General features: G+C 39.1%; 1 protein-coding gene across 1 annotated transcript in view; it reads left to right on the plus strand.

The window, feature by feature from the left end:
• GPC4 (glypican 4) overlaps positions 1-15,364 on the plus strand; it is a 111,708-nt gene that overhangs the window by 80,952 nt on the left and 15,392 nt on the right. Inside the window, exon 4 of the mRNA XM_075835950.1 lies at positions 12,404-12,569. Coding sequence (XP_075692065.1) covers positions 12,404-12,569 — 166 coding nt within the window. The remainder of the gene's footprint in view (positions 1-12,403; positions 12,570-15,364) is intronic.

Genomic DNA, 15,364 nt, shown 5'->3' on the forward strand with positions numbered 1-15,364 from the left:
AACATATAGTCATAGTTTTCTTTGGTGACCTGTTAATTGTAGCTACTTAAAGCCATATTTTATGAATTCTGTGAATTTAATTAAATAGTCTTACTTAAGAAGGGGAAATGATATTTAAAAAAAATGACTTTAAAACCGTTTTAGGAAGAAATTAGTCATTGACTTTACAGATGTTAATTATCCTTACATAAAATAAAGACAGGTATTATAACGACCTGGTTATTTTTACAAAGTTTGTAAAACGCCATATATATATTTTTCCTTTAAATCTTTCAGTGCTTTTACACATGGGCTCTGTAGTGTTGTAATTTGGGAAGTGAAGGAGTTAATGATTATGCCTCCTGTTGCTCCAAGTAATAATTAGTCAATTCCCTTTATTCCCACTTGTAGACCAGTCATGGCGCTAGGTGTTGAAATTCTGAACGGTGTGACTCAGACCAATGAGTCACCAGGGAAACATCCTGTGTAAATCCACACTAAATTGCCTTCCCTAATACCCCCCTCGCTAAAAGTCTGACACCTTCTGGCTTCAAACTCCAACCACTGAGAATTAAGGGGTTCCTGTCGTCCTTGGGATGTATGAGTTTACTGTAAAATATTTTGCAATGGAACAAAGTTAGAGCAAACGGTGTATCATTTTTAGTATTTTGTAGTATTTGAGCACCTTTGCAAATCTGTTTTAGTCTAGATTTTCTCGAAGTGTTTCAGAAGTTGGGTGGGGGTTCTCCATAGAAAGTCACGTGTGTTTCACCGTAATGTACATACTGTAGACTTAGGAGCCAGTCTGCCCACTACAGGAGCCATTTTTACTTTAGTGGCCAAAAAAACAAAAAAAAAAACTTCAATAAACAATGTGAAATAGCGTGACATTTTTTTTCTGCAGGGAGCATGTATAAAATTGAGAACTGCGTTTTAGGGACTGAATTTTAGCAAGTGATAGTGTTCCTCCCACCTACTAATATAAGTTCTCAACGCGCTTCTTCTATAACCCCCGAGAAAAATGTATCACAATGTGACAATGAGTAATTTCATCTTGACAGCGGGATATGTCTATTATTTATTACCCATTCTTTATAGCATGTTTCTTCGTTACTTTAAAGTCTATAGTGAGTTCTCGAAAAGGCTACATAAGTATTTGGTTTGTGGCGTATGGGTTTTCGCTTTTTTCTCATAGGCTTCTCTATAGGACTTGAAAATTGCCAGAAAATAAAAACATGTATAGAATGACACAAAATAAAAAAACAAAAACCCCATAAAAACACATTTTTTATTAAAAAATACATTTTTTTTTTAAAAACTGGCGTTTTTCTCGGCAGTAAAAAAACACCATACAAACAGCCTGTGTGAAGGACGCCTTACGCCTTTGCCATTTTCAAGGTCACCTTGACATCCTTACCTGAATTAGAGGCTCTATAAATTAAGTGTGCACAGAATTGAAACTGGTTTCTGAGCTTTCTAATCCCCAAAACCTGCTGGGCCGGGCTGGAAAGTCCAGACTCCTTTTTGTCTAGACTGGATGCGTTCCCTGAACTTGTCCCATGGCAGGGAAGCCGAGTACTTGGCAGTACAAGTAAATGGGATATATGTTAAGTTGCACGTCACAGAAAGCATAGAGAACTGAGACACTCTCGCCTGGGGACTCGGACAGCTCAAGGTCTGCTTAGCCGACATTCACCATATATTTGGCCTGGCAGGGGAAGAGTTAATGTTCTAAATTCCAGGGCGCACAAATTCCACTTAATGATCATTCTTGAATTCTTTGTGTTTCTGGCTCTCCCCCCCCCCCCCTCTTTAGTTTCCTAGCAAAACAAGCGTTCTGTAATGACGAAAGTGCCGAAGAGGCTAAATCAACTCCATATGTAGGCATTCTCCTATGGAACGTTGAATGTGTCTTTGGACTAGTTGCGGATAAAAATTACGGTCGTGTGCATGAGGCCTTACACGTCACATATAGCCTGCCGTTGGCTATACAGACCGCATGTCTTTGCAATAAAACAGAAGTAAAATCGTAATTGTTTCCCTTTTATGTATAATTGGTAGTTACGCAAATCCGAGAATTACGTAATTATATACCTATAATATTATCCGGTTCTATCACTTAATACATAGTCCCTGCATATAAGGGGACGTATAGAAAATGTCAGGATTCCTGTGGTTGCCCAGCAGGAGCAGTCGGCAGAATATAGGAGGCATTTATGTTCTTTGAATGTGTATTAAACACTCCGGTATGATCCAAGTCTTGTCAACATCAGTGCAAATAGACCACTTATTAGTGAACTTCTGTCCCGAATGAATAGTCCTCTGATAAGGTCTGAGGTCACATGCTTGAGACTATTAATATGCATGTCGAAAAAGCAAAAATGCACATTTAGGGTTCATGTTACGATCAAAATAGATGTTGGCATTAAGGTGTCAAATGTGTTCTTGCAAGTAAAGACACAATCGTAATGACGGTTCAGCCATAAATTGCAATTAAGTGAAGGTTCACTTTAAAAAAAAAAAAAAAAAAAAAAAAAGTTTGGTTACTCAGCAGTCTGACAGTGTAGTCTAATGGCCTTGTGACAGCTGCGAGGGAGCAGTCCAGACTACAAGGGCACACTACTGTGCAACAAATGGATGATTTGTATTTATTTTTACTTCAACTTTGACCAGGAGGTGAAAGTTTTTATTACATATTTGTTTATTCTTAGGTTTACCATCAATTAATGAAAAGTATTTTTAAAATGACTCCACACTTTAAAGAGGCTCTGTCACCAGATTATCAAATCCCTATCTCCTATTGAATGTGATCGGCGCTGCAATGTAGATAACAGTAAAGTTTTTTTTGTGTTTTTTTTTTTTGTTTTTTAAAAACGATCATTTTTGCCCAAGTTATGAGCAATTTTATATTTATGCAAATGAGCTTTTCAATGGACAACTGGGTGTGTTTTCTCGTTTTACCAACTGGGCGTTGTGAATAGAAGTGTATGGCGCTGACAAATCCGCATCATACACTCCTCATCGTTCCCACCCAGCTTCTTTCACTGCAGACACACAGCGTGACGTCACCCACAGGTCCTTCAACTTTGGCGTCGGACAGAGAAGATACATCGGCTCCAAGCGTCCAAAAGGTTAATATGCTCATCTCTAGGGAGTTTACTATGCTTACCTGCATATGGTGATGCTGCTGCGCTTGCTCCCTTCCCCTGCTTGTTTTAACTGGTTCCCGACCGCTGGCTGTATTTTTACGACCAGCCGTCAGGGTCCTTAAAACCCGAGCCATAGACATTTTACGGCTCAGGTTTTAACTTGCTGCCCGCGCGATCGGGCAGCTGAATGTCGGGTCTCCGGCTGTCAGTGACTGCCGGGGACCCTGAGGAGAAGATAGAAGCAGCTTTCAATGAACGCTGTGTATAGGAATAGAGACGGGAGCAGCGGCGCTGTCTCTCTTCCTCCCGGTGATCATGTGACTGGTCACATGATCGCCGGGTGCCGTTAGTAGCAGACTGCTGCTGGGTCTTACAAGACCCAGCACAGCCCTATTAGTGACAATCGTCACTATGCGAGGGCTGATTTCCCCTGTAACTGGGGCTGCTGTGCAGCTCCAGTTAGTTGAAAAGCATGGTGTAAAAGAAAGAAAAAAAAATAAAAGTTCCCCAAAGGTCTTTTTTGACCTTTTGAGGGACTGACCATAGTAATAAAAAAATAGTAAAGTGCAAAAAAAAAAAAAAATAATAAATACACACAAAATACCCACCACAAAAAAAAACGTTCGTCCCCCGCCAATCATTGTTGTAACGCTAGCGCTGACCCAATTACCCTAATATAGATATAATGGTGGTTTCTCTTGGCTCAAATACCCACAAAATCTCTCTCAGACCGGAGCAGGCAAAACTAAATTGGGTATGATCCAACAAATACCCTAAATAGCATATATAAAGTACAGTGAAGTTTACCGCTCAGACGGCACTGGTAACAGTCCAATATCATTCAGTATAGACACTCTCTCCCAGAAAAATGCAGTGGACAGTCCGCAATCCAATTAGGGTGTGGATGGTAATTCTTATCCTTGTAGTTCCACCAAGCTCCTTATCGTCTCCCTCCACATTCAAAGAACTCCTGGTAGGAAAAGGATCTTATGTCTCTAATAGATGGAAAAAGGAAGACACATAGTGCAACACCCTCTGAAAAAAGATTGCTCCACGCCAAGTTTAATCCATACTCTCAGAAGTAACAAGAAATAAAAGCATCAAGGTAAGTAAAAATCTTAAAAATTCCTAGGCGGCACGCCAAACACTCTCGCCCGACCCTGGGTTTCGCCCTTCCGGCTTCCTCTGGGGCATGTGTGACGTGTCTAATTAACAGGTTTATATAGCCGCATATCATTTAAATTTACATAAATTTACATACATAAAAAATGGTTAAAAAAAAAAACATATACACCCACAATGATCTCTGCAATATATAGAGATAATCTGATCTTACCATCATAATCGTATACATATATATACACTTTTATTATTATTATATAAATGCCTAATCTCTTTAAAAAGTAAAAAAATATATATAATATATTATGCTAAACAAGCCTATTTGCCACCTTTATAGTTGGTTAGATTCCACATATCATCCCATATCCATTATATTGATTTTTATTTATATTTTATCAGTTGTTTTATATTTTTTCTGTCTCTAATTTTCCACTTAGTCTGAACTGTGGCCAATCTCTAAAGCTTCCAGAGCTTCAGTGAGCTGCATCTAATCAGAACAATTAAGTTCTGCTGAGACAAGATCCCTTGGTCATAATGCTATGTGTGAACAAGTCTCTTACTAATACTATACATAGGGCATTTTTTGGCATAATTGTTTTCATAACATGGAACTACAAATATGGACCAGAATATCTATCAGATGGTATCTCACCAATATTAATAAATACTTGTATAAACAAAACAAAAAAAACAAAAAAACATTTTTATAAAAAACACTTCAATTCGAAGTCTGAATTGAGTCCTAAGGGCTGAAGCGTTTTTAATTGATAGATCCAAAAACTTTCTTGCTTGCTCATTTTTTTAATAAAATCCTCCCCCCTCCAATGATTATCAATTGTCTCAATAGCAAAGAATTTAGTGTCCTTAGGATCTTTATGGTGGAATTTACAATAGTGTGCTGATACACTATGGTCCATCTTGCCTTTTCTGATGTTATTACAGTGTTCTGCTATTCGAGTTTTCAATTTGCGGGCTGTACGTCCTACATATAACTGCCCACAGGGACACTGCAATAAGTATATAACCCCTTTAGTATTACACGTTGTAAAATGTTTGATCTCATATTTTCTTTTATTTTCGGCATCCATGAAAAAGGTAACATTCCCCTTTCTTTTATTATACCCCACTTCTTTACAAGCTTTACACTTGTTACAGGAAAAAAATCCTTTTGTCGCAATAATTGGTTTTGTAGGAGCTTTTATAAAACTATGAGTAATTTTATCCTTTATATTAGGTGCCCTACGATGTACAATACTAGGATTTTTGGGCAACCTAGATCCTATAACGGGATCGTTCCTTACAATATGCCAATTTTTTCTAATAATATTTCGTATCAATGAAGAACTTGTGGAATATGTGGTAATGAACGGAACCCTTAATGTTTTATCATTATCATCAATTCTCTTTGTATGAAAATTATCAATTTTTTTGATGTTATCGCCAGAATGGACTGCGATTTCTTCTCTAACCTCCAATGCTGACGACACCCTCTGTTCCTCATAATTCCTTTCTATCAAACGAGATTTAATAACTTGTGACTGTACATCTAAGTCCTCTATTTTTGTACAGTTTTTCTTTATCCTTTTAAACTGCCCTTTTGGGATATTCCGAAGCCAAGGTTTAAAATGGCAACTTGAACATTCAATATAACTATTACAGTCAGTAGGTTTGAAATAATTTTTGGTGTATAGTACATTGTTTTCTATAAAAATTTCCAAATCCAGAAAGCTAACTCTATTTTTATCATACTCTGAAGTAAAGGTCAGATTACATTTATTGTTATTAATATAATCTATGAAAGTTAATAAATTCTGTTGTTCCTTCCCAATATAGACATGTAATATATTAAAATTTACGGTAGACAATGACTATCACAAATAAAAGGTCTATTTTAGGGTAAAACTATGTTATTACCACAAAAAAATTGCTGAAACTTAAAAAAGCTTATTTTTTTTACTATTTTCAAACTTTATGAATAAAAATTCTAAAATAGCAAAAAAGGTGTGTATAAAAACGATAAAAAAAGAAACCTGCATTGTCTACGGAAAAAACTTCGCAAAAATCACGTAGTTAGCCCAACAAATAAAGTTAAATGGCTATAACTAACACGTGCTAAAAAGGGCTAAACGGTGTCTGGTCCTGAAGGCGCAAAATAGCCCGGTCCTGAACTGGTTAAAAGCGCCCTGGCCCAGCGACACCTTCGATGGCGCCGCTAGCAGCTGCTGCAGCTGCTACTATTGCAGCGACGCCACTATAGCAGAGCAGGGAGGTATCTCCCCGCTCTATGTGCTAGCCCCACTTTAGCTCCCTGAAGGAGCGGAATCCCCGTGTGTTCGGGGATTCCGCTCCTGGACAGAGCGCTTGATATCTCTATCCATATATGGACAGTGACATTAGGGGAAACTCCTGAAGCGGAATCACCGGCCACATGGAGATTCCACTTCAGGAGTTGCCCCTGATGTCCCTATCCAGATATGGACAGAGACATCAAACGCTCTGTCCAGGGGGACATACAAAAGAATGTTGAAAATTAATGAAGTAAAGAATGAACATTATTAGTAATGTGAAGATAATATAAAAAAATTCATCCAATTAAAAAACGGTCATGGAAAAAAACGGATGCAAATCGGCCGGTAAAAACGGCAACACGGAACAGAATCGGAACGGATGCAAACCGGCCCGGAAAATCGTCCAAAAACGGCCGATTTTCCCGGCCGACACTCGGACCCCGTCGTGTGAATGAGGCCTAACTAATCTAGTTGGTACTATGATGCTGATAACTACAGTGTGATTTGTTTCCAAAAACCTTTATTTGCAAAGTTATAGCAACTTCTAAATATGCTAATGTGGCTCGTAATAGCCAAATAGGTTACGCTTTCTTTTACTCTGTGCGGTGTAATGTTTTCTGTATGACGCTGTCCAATCATCATACAGCTTCTCCCCCTTCCCTGCCCAGCAACACAGCGTGATCATATAGTATACAGCTTCCATTCCTGACTGTGTATTCAACTGGCGATATGTCCGGTTGTGTCACGGCTAGACACGGCGATCCTGGTGTCGTATAAAAAATTAGAATCTCATCTTTCATATGACACCAGAACTGTTCTAGGTGGTCCACAGCCGGAGATGTGGCTGTTTTAAGTGATCCCCCTTCCCTCCAACCTCAGTCTCACACTGTGCGAAGCAGCTTCATGCTGATAGGACAGCGTCAGAGGCTGTGAGGAGGCTCAACATCAGGAGAATCGCTGGTGTTTCCTCCAACTTGTCTAGTATAGGCTCATTAACATATTTAGAAAAAAACTCCTAACTTTTAAAATCGTTTTGGGACACACTTTTCACTAGCATTATCAGTGTGACAGCGCCTATTAGATTAGCTAGGAGATGGGGCATTACTAATCTAGTGACAGATCCTCTTTAAGGCTTCATTCATATCTGCGCCAGGGCTCAGTTTCGTCTGAGCTTTCCGTCGGAACGGAGCCGTGACAGACGCAAACGGAAACCGTAGGTTTCGGTTTCCATCACCATTGATTTCAATGGTGTCGGATCCGGTGCAAATGGTTTCAGTTTGTGTCAGTTGTGCAAAGGTTCCGTCGTTTGTCTGTGAACGAAACCTTAGCTACACCACTTAGATTTAAACTTATGAAGTTATCTTCGTTTTATGGTGTCTCGCACACGGGTGGTTATATCACTGCTGGGCTGTACAAATTTGTGCCTTATCCTAAGATGGCATGACTATTGTAATGGGTTGGGGTTAAAGTCATAGATTTTGGCTAGATGTTCACCTATCGCTAACACCCCCCTTCCCTACCCTAAATCCAGACAAGTCTCAAGTTCTGTTTTAACCTGGTAAATCTGTTTTACTCCCGTGTTAAGGTCCTCTTACATGGGCAGATATTCTGCCCGTTAAACGACGCCAATCGACAGTACAGAATGTTGATGGGCGCACGTGTGCTCCGTTCAAACAGAGCAATGATTGCAAGTATGGGGCAATGAAACGTTAATACGATCATTCGTCCCCATACATTTTATAGATTGGTGGAAATGTATCCCCTAAAGGGATGTGCTACTGACAAGAAACCGGATAAAACATGCGATCAGCCGATGTTTGTCAGCTGGTCGCTGCCCTGTTCACACAGTATGTACGATAGAGCGGTTCGTTGCTCGTCGCTCGTTCACACGGCCCACGTTGGGCCATGTCATAGGGACCTTAGTGGTCAGGACAGCACTTGCTACCCCCTCACACCACGTCCCCCACCTTGTAGGAAATATCTAGTTTTGATAAGGGAAAGTATGGTTAGCCAAACCATTAACAATGTGTCGTGTAAATGGCTTGTGTGAATTTATTTTTGGTCTAGAAACACATTTTGCAATCTAGTTATCGATTCGTCTGACACTACCGGTAAAACAATCAACCCGCTTGTTTGTCTACATCACAATATGGAGTGTTGGGCAGGCGCGGCTTCCTTAATGACCCGAAGTAAGTCGTTTGGCGAAGGACACATTTATGCTTTTCTTTAGTTTGTCAGAATAGATAAGATTAACTGATTGGTCCATTCAAATAAAAGATGTTTCATTGTGCCAGACTACAATCTGCACTGTTTTATGACCCTTCACTTGTGTTTGCTGCTCTGGCTAATTGTTAACTTGACTCTTTCTGCTGCTCAGATTGTAAATGTTCAAATACAATTTGAGTAATATGTAAAATCCGGATACAGAATGGATGTTCAGAATACCCCATTTACCATTTTTATTCCTTTATAGCCTTGTAAAAGCGTTCCTCCATTCCTGCACCAAGATTTTAGTGTTTGAAGGACTGATCTTTTATGTAGTCTAGTACTTTCATGGGCAGACATACCATTGGTCGAGCTGCACAGGGGCCCAATAGGTAAGGGGCCCACTGTCTCCTTATTAGCAACCTTGTTCTATTAGTTTGCATGTAAATGCCCGAGCTAATGAGTTTTATGGCTAACAATTACTGATGGATTGTTAGAGACCTGTTACGGGGCGATCTATGATGAGATATTGGAGAGCAAGGGGGTCCATAGACTGTTCTTGCACAGGGGCCCGCAGCTGTCAGTGTCCACCACTGAATACAGAGAAACCTCTCCAAAAAGCTGCATCTTTGAGAAGACCCCTCCCATCTAGACAAGATTTTTCTGTGCCAAATTTTTTATACCCCTATCTTTTGTGTATGCCTCTTCTTTGGGTAGGCCACCTAAAATAAATATATATATATATATATATATATATATATATATATATATCATTTTTTACTGTAAATTTGGGTGGCGGTCTCAGGTTTCATTGTATTTGTTTGCTAGTATAGTCACCCATGTATATCATACTGGTTAATTTGTTTATTGTTCCAAAAAATAAACTTTTTTGATGTTTAAGGCCTCAATCTTTAATATGTATAAGCGTCATGGACACAGAGCATGGTTCCTATGGGGGTGTATTTTGGAGCCATAGGCACATGTGTATCACCATAAGGGGCCTCCACATGACACCACATTCCCCCCCTAGAAGAAATTATTCTGGGGGAGAATACCTCTGAAATGGTTTGCGATAGCACCATATGGGCCCATGCATTTCCATGAGGTCTGTTTTACAGATCCATACTGCAGCTGTAGGAGCCCTAAAGTTACTGTAGTCTTTTTGAATTAAGAGAGTATGGCTGAGCAATTCTGACCTAAATGAAAATCATGATTAATTGAACATGTAACCTCGATAACGATTATTTAGTCCACACCCCTTTTTGCATGCCACGCCCCCTATTTGCATGCTGCACCATTGAATTAATGTGTATTGACTGAGCCTGCTGTATACTACTGTATATAATATACCCCCTGACAAAGCCCCCACACAGTGTAATACCTCATAGATGCCCTCACACATTATAATGCCCCCATAGCTGCCACCACAGAGTATAATGCCCCCGCAACTGTCCTCCACATCGTATAATGCACCCATAACTGTCCTCCATACCGTATAATGCCCCACATAACTACCCTCCCCACAGTATAATGCCCCCATAGCTGACTTCCACGCAGTATAATGCCCCTATAGCTGCCCTCACACAGTATAATGCCCCCATAACTGTACTCAAGTCTCCCATAGCTGCCCCCAATAGTACCTGATAAAAAATAATATACATACTCCCCTAACCCAGTTCCAATGACGAGTGGAGGAGATCCCTCTGTTCCTCTGGTTTGTGCAGCTTGGCGCAGACATGCACGATGACGTCACTGCCTCGCGTCCAGCGATACATAGTGAATGGTAGAGCAGGGACATTATGGTACCCTGCTCTACCGTTGGCTTCAACTGTATCTGCGTCCTAAAGACGCAGATACAGTTTAAATCGGGAGAAAATAAATGCGAATACAGAAATTTGCAAGATGACGTCTATTAATTGCGCTTAATTTCGATTTCTATTTTTCAGTTGATTGCCCAGACCTATAAGATAGCAGTTACTTCAAAAAAGTACAGCGTACGTGTCCTTGCGTTGTGCACTTCTGGTACTGCGTATAATTCCCTCATGGTTTTCAAGAACTCTGCTTGATCTAATTGGTTCTATGTCTAATACTTTGTAAAGCAAAATTTTGTTTTCCCGTCCATGTTGTTTTCGCCCATTGATAAGAATTAATTAAAAAATCCTTTCATAACATGCCTGCTGCAATAAGCTACCACAGCAGCCAGAAAGCAATACTCACAACACATGAGGGGAACCTATGTGTAACAATAGCTTTACTGTTTGTATAGCCTCAGTTAATGCCAAATTATTGAAAGGGGCTATTTAATGGTGGTATCGGCCATTGTGGGATATTTGCCGTCCTGACACAATGTTGTCGATAGCAGAAATGGGTTTCTATTTGCCTTCCCCCTAAATCAACATGATAAAGGTTGAACCTGCTGTATCTGTGTCCTTTTAATTAACTTTTGTAACTAGGTAACCAGTGTATCTGGTTTAAGGTGCCCAAAATCTAGTGGTGTTTTTGTTTTTTCATTTTTTTTTTTGTTCGTGGCCAGCAAAAGAAAAAGAATGTGTGAAATAGCTGTATTTTTATCTAATTTTCCAATGTAAATTCTCTGTGTAGCTTAGCTGACCATAGAAATGTAATAGTCGGCTGCCAAGAATAACTAGTCGGCACTTTTTTTTTTTTTGTGGTCATGTTCATTTGTCCCTCGTGCCAACAGATCTATTAAATTGTATCCGCCATGTTGGTTTTGTTTGTAAAATGGTGTGTATTGAACAACATAAAAATTGCCAGGCAATCGGATGTTATAATAGAGCATGTTTGACACTTGACCCACCAGCTTGGATTTGTTTGAAGTGGTATTGGGCAGAACTGGGTATATACATTAATCTACAGATTTATATTGGCACTTTATCATTTTAATCAGAGCGTTTTATTCTACATTTTCTTAAGACGTGTATGCGTATTAACAAAAATTGACCAGTTTTAAACTTTCGCGCTTTTTTTTCCCCCCTTCTTTTAAATGGGGCACTATTAAGCCCTCTAAAATAACCTCGATCTCCAGTAAGTATCTCCTAACCTTTCAAGCTTGCCCTATTTTTATCTTTTGTGGCATAGCCCCATTTAAACTACTTTGGCAGCAGATTTAGTGGTATCTCAGAGTTTCTGAATTGCCCAACGCTCAGTAGCTATGGGTTCTCCTTTGTCCTGTCACAGTCTTGTCATGCTTTCCGAAGTCAAATTCCTGGTAAGCATACAGATGAAGTATGGCATGATAATCTGATCGGTAAATATGTTAATCTATTCCTGTGTCGCGCAATGCTGTTTTCTGCTGCCCCTGGTTACTGCAACTCTATCGAGTAAAATGCATTGTCCTCTTGAACAGTTCCAGATCTCGGAAGACTATATACAAATGAGAACTGTTGCCATGGTGAAGGGTGATCTACTGTACATTACAGGCGTGTAAGCCGTCAGCCCTCCAGCTGCGGGATAGAATACAGATCAATGATCGGCATTGCGGTGAACCCATCATTATATGCAATTTATTAGTATACTATTTGCTATAGTGCTATCACAAATCATTCGTAACACATTTTGGGTTTATTAACTCTTACATATTTTATTATATATTTTTTTACTTTTTACCCTGTTTAAAATCTTTGTTCTCTTCTGTTGTAGGTGAACCCCACACCTCAGTGTGTACGGGCAATGATGAAAATGACGTACTGTCCTTACTGCCGAGGACTTGTAACAATCAAGCCTTGTAACAAATATTGTCTGAATGTATTGGGGGGCTGCCTGGCCAATCCCGGTGATCTTGATACTGATTGGAACAACTTTATAGGTGAGTGAGAAGTTGTTTAGAAAGTGAAGAGAAATCCTTTATTTTCAGTCGTTTTTAAGGGCGACAACATCTTGGGGATGAAAAAAAAAATTCTTGATGTATGCTGTACAGCCTTCACTGGTGCATTGCTATCGGTTGTTCTTAATAGGGGCAAATAGTCATTGGAATAGCGATTTCAGGGTTGTAGTGATGATGTTTAAAGGGGTGGTACGGGATAAGAAAAACATGGTTACAATCTTCCAAATAGAGTGCCACACCTATCCTGAGTGCTACACCAAATTGTTCCAAAGGAAGCAGGCCAGGAGATACCTTGAGATCATTACAGGATCCTAGGAAGATCAGATTTGGGGTGATGACCAATCAACCCAAATTCTAGCAAGCCGAAATTTTCAATTTACCTAAACTGACACTAGAAATGCCTTTTTATCCCGACATCCCATATAGCATAAATACAGAAAGTAATAATCATTTGAACTATGCCAAGACTAGAAATTCTTTTGATAGTAGCAGATTTTGTGTTTTCATTTTATTTTGAGCTCTCAAAGATCTTCCACCATTATGTGAGTTTTATATACATTTATATGCCCGTCCGATAATCCAGAATGTTTGATAATCTTGCAATTGTTTGGTTCCATTGATTCCAGATTAAAGTTTTTTTTACTGCACTGTAATTGTATTTAATTAGTTTAAAGTTTTTTTATGTTGCGTGCTAGTTTTAGCTTAAATTTAGGGATTTGGTGTTATGTCTTTGAATATGGAATTGTTTTAAGTAACACTATAAAATGTAAGTAGCGCTTATTTAGTAACCGTTTCAGCTTTAATATCTTTTTGGAAATGCCTTTTATTGAGGCTTAATAGGTTGATTTTATTTCATTATATTCCCTTTGTACTTTAAGGGTATGTTCACACGGCCGTTTTTCGGGCCGTAAACGCCCGAAAAATCCGAAGCAGAACGCCTCCAAACATCTGCCCATTGATTTCAATGGGAAAACAGCATTCAAAATATACGCGTAAAAAAACTGCCGCGAGTAAGAAGTGCAGGACATTTATTGGGACATTTTTGGAGCTGTTTTCCATAGACTCTATTGAAAAAATCTCCAAAAACGGCCGTAAAAAAACGCCGAAAATTTCGCCAGTGGCACAAAAAAGGTCTGAAAATCAGGAGCGGTCTTCTCTTGAAAACAGCTCCGTATTTTGAGACGTTTGTGTGTGAACATACCCTAACTGTGAAGAGTTTCTACGAGACCTCGGCTGTTCGAGCTGAATATTGCAGTGCGTGAGAGTATGAAGAGATAATGCAGATATTTACTGAGGATCAGGAAATGTTCTGCTCCTTTATCTGCTTTTTTCCACTGTACAGAACATTATCGCCCTCAGGTGGAATATCTGTTGCCTATTTAGTATGAATGACGAGATCCCAACAGTGAAGGAAATTGTAATGCAAAAGTGTTTTAAGATTTTTAAATGAGGTTCATAGCCGGATTGATGTGCTCTTGAGGTTTATGGGTTCTTCTTCAGTGCCAATACAAGTCTATGGAGGGAGGAGCAGGCGCGCGCGCGCGCACACGCACCCCCCCCCAATAGAAGTCTATATAGAGGGGAGAGAGACACAGATACGGTCTATGAAAATTATTTACCCCCTCTGACTTGTTTTTTTTTTTTAGGTTTTATATTGGCATTGAACGGATGTTGGATTTAATAAGGTATTTGTGGACACTGATAAATGGTTAGACTTGTCACCACTCTGAACTTGTGTCTGTTTTGGCAAATAATTTTATTCCTCATGAAAAATTCTGGTACGCCTCTTCTTAGAACTCTACATTGTGCCATTCTTCTTTTTTTTTTTTTTTTCCTCCTAGAAATTTAGGAAGAAATTGACAACTGGGTGTAACCAGTTGGGGGTGTGTCCCTACATATTCTGATTATCAAATCAGTGCTGACCTAGTCAGTGTGTATAGGGACACACTTCTTTGAAAAGTGAAATGGTAACACCCAGTTAATTAATACATACATTTTTAGGAGGAACAATCGAGGAACAGCGCAACACAAAGTGCTAAGAAACAATGCTCCAGAATTGTTATTTTATGGAGAATACATTTATTTACTAAAATAAACATGTGAGGAGAGTTCCTCTTTTGGGTTTTTTTCAAATCTCTGGAAACGCTAAGTTCTTCAAACATTAAGTTCTGCCTAAAATGCAAAAATAAACTACTCAATATACTTCCCTTTTAGGTTCCCCTCATCACATCTGTTTACATGTCAGTGTGATCCCTAGCCAGGCCACTGTAGTGACGTCACTTTGTTTGACCTGTTACTGCAGCCGCCATCCCATCTGGCAGTTATCATACAGGTTTTTAAAAAGATGTGACTGGGGACCTGAACAGTGGCAGCGACAGAATAGATATTCTGAAGGTAAGTATATTATTTTAGCATTTTGGGCAAAATTCAATTTATTTTTTTCTTATCCACAGTAAAATTACTTTTTAATGTGAAAATGAACACATTACTACAAAGGAAACTATATTTATAGGTACTAAACAGAAAATAGTTTATTATGTAGCACTATAACCCATTGACCTCAATAAGGAAAATGCTGTACTTTTACCACTGCCACATTCGTAGATCTTGTCTGATAAATTGAGGTTATTAAGTGGACACTAAGTTTTCAAACAATTTCTGCTCATCTAATAGTATACCTGCTATGTATCAACTTTGTAATTTACTTACTGTTCAAATTTACTTGTTATATTCATGTAAATTGTGTGTAAAGTTACTGCCACTAGGTGTCTCCCTTC

The sequence above is a fragment of the Rhinoderma darwinii genome, chromosome 8 (genome assembly GCF_050947455.1).
Source record: "Rhinoderma darwinii isolate aRhiDar2 chromosome 8, aRhiDar2.hap1, whole genome shotgun sequence".
In the NCBI taxonomy this organism is placed as follows: Eukaryota; Metazoa; Chordata; class Amphibia; order Anura; family Rhinodermatidae; genus Rhinoderma; species Rhinoderma darwinii.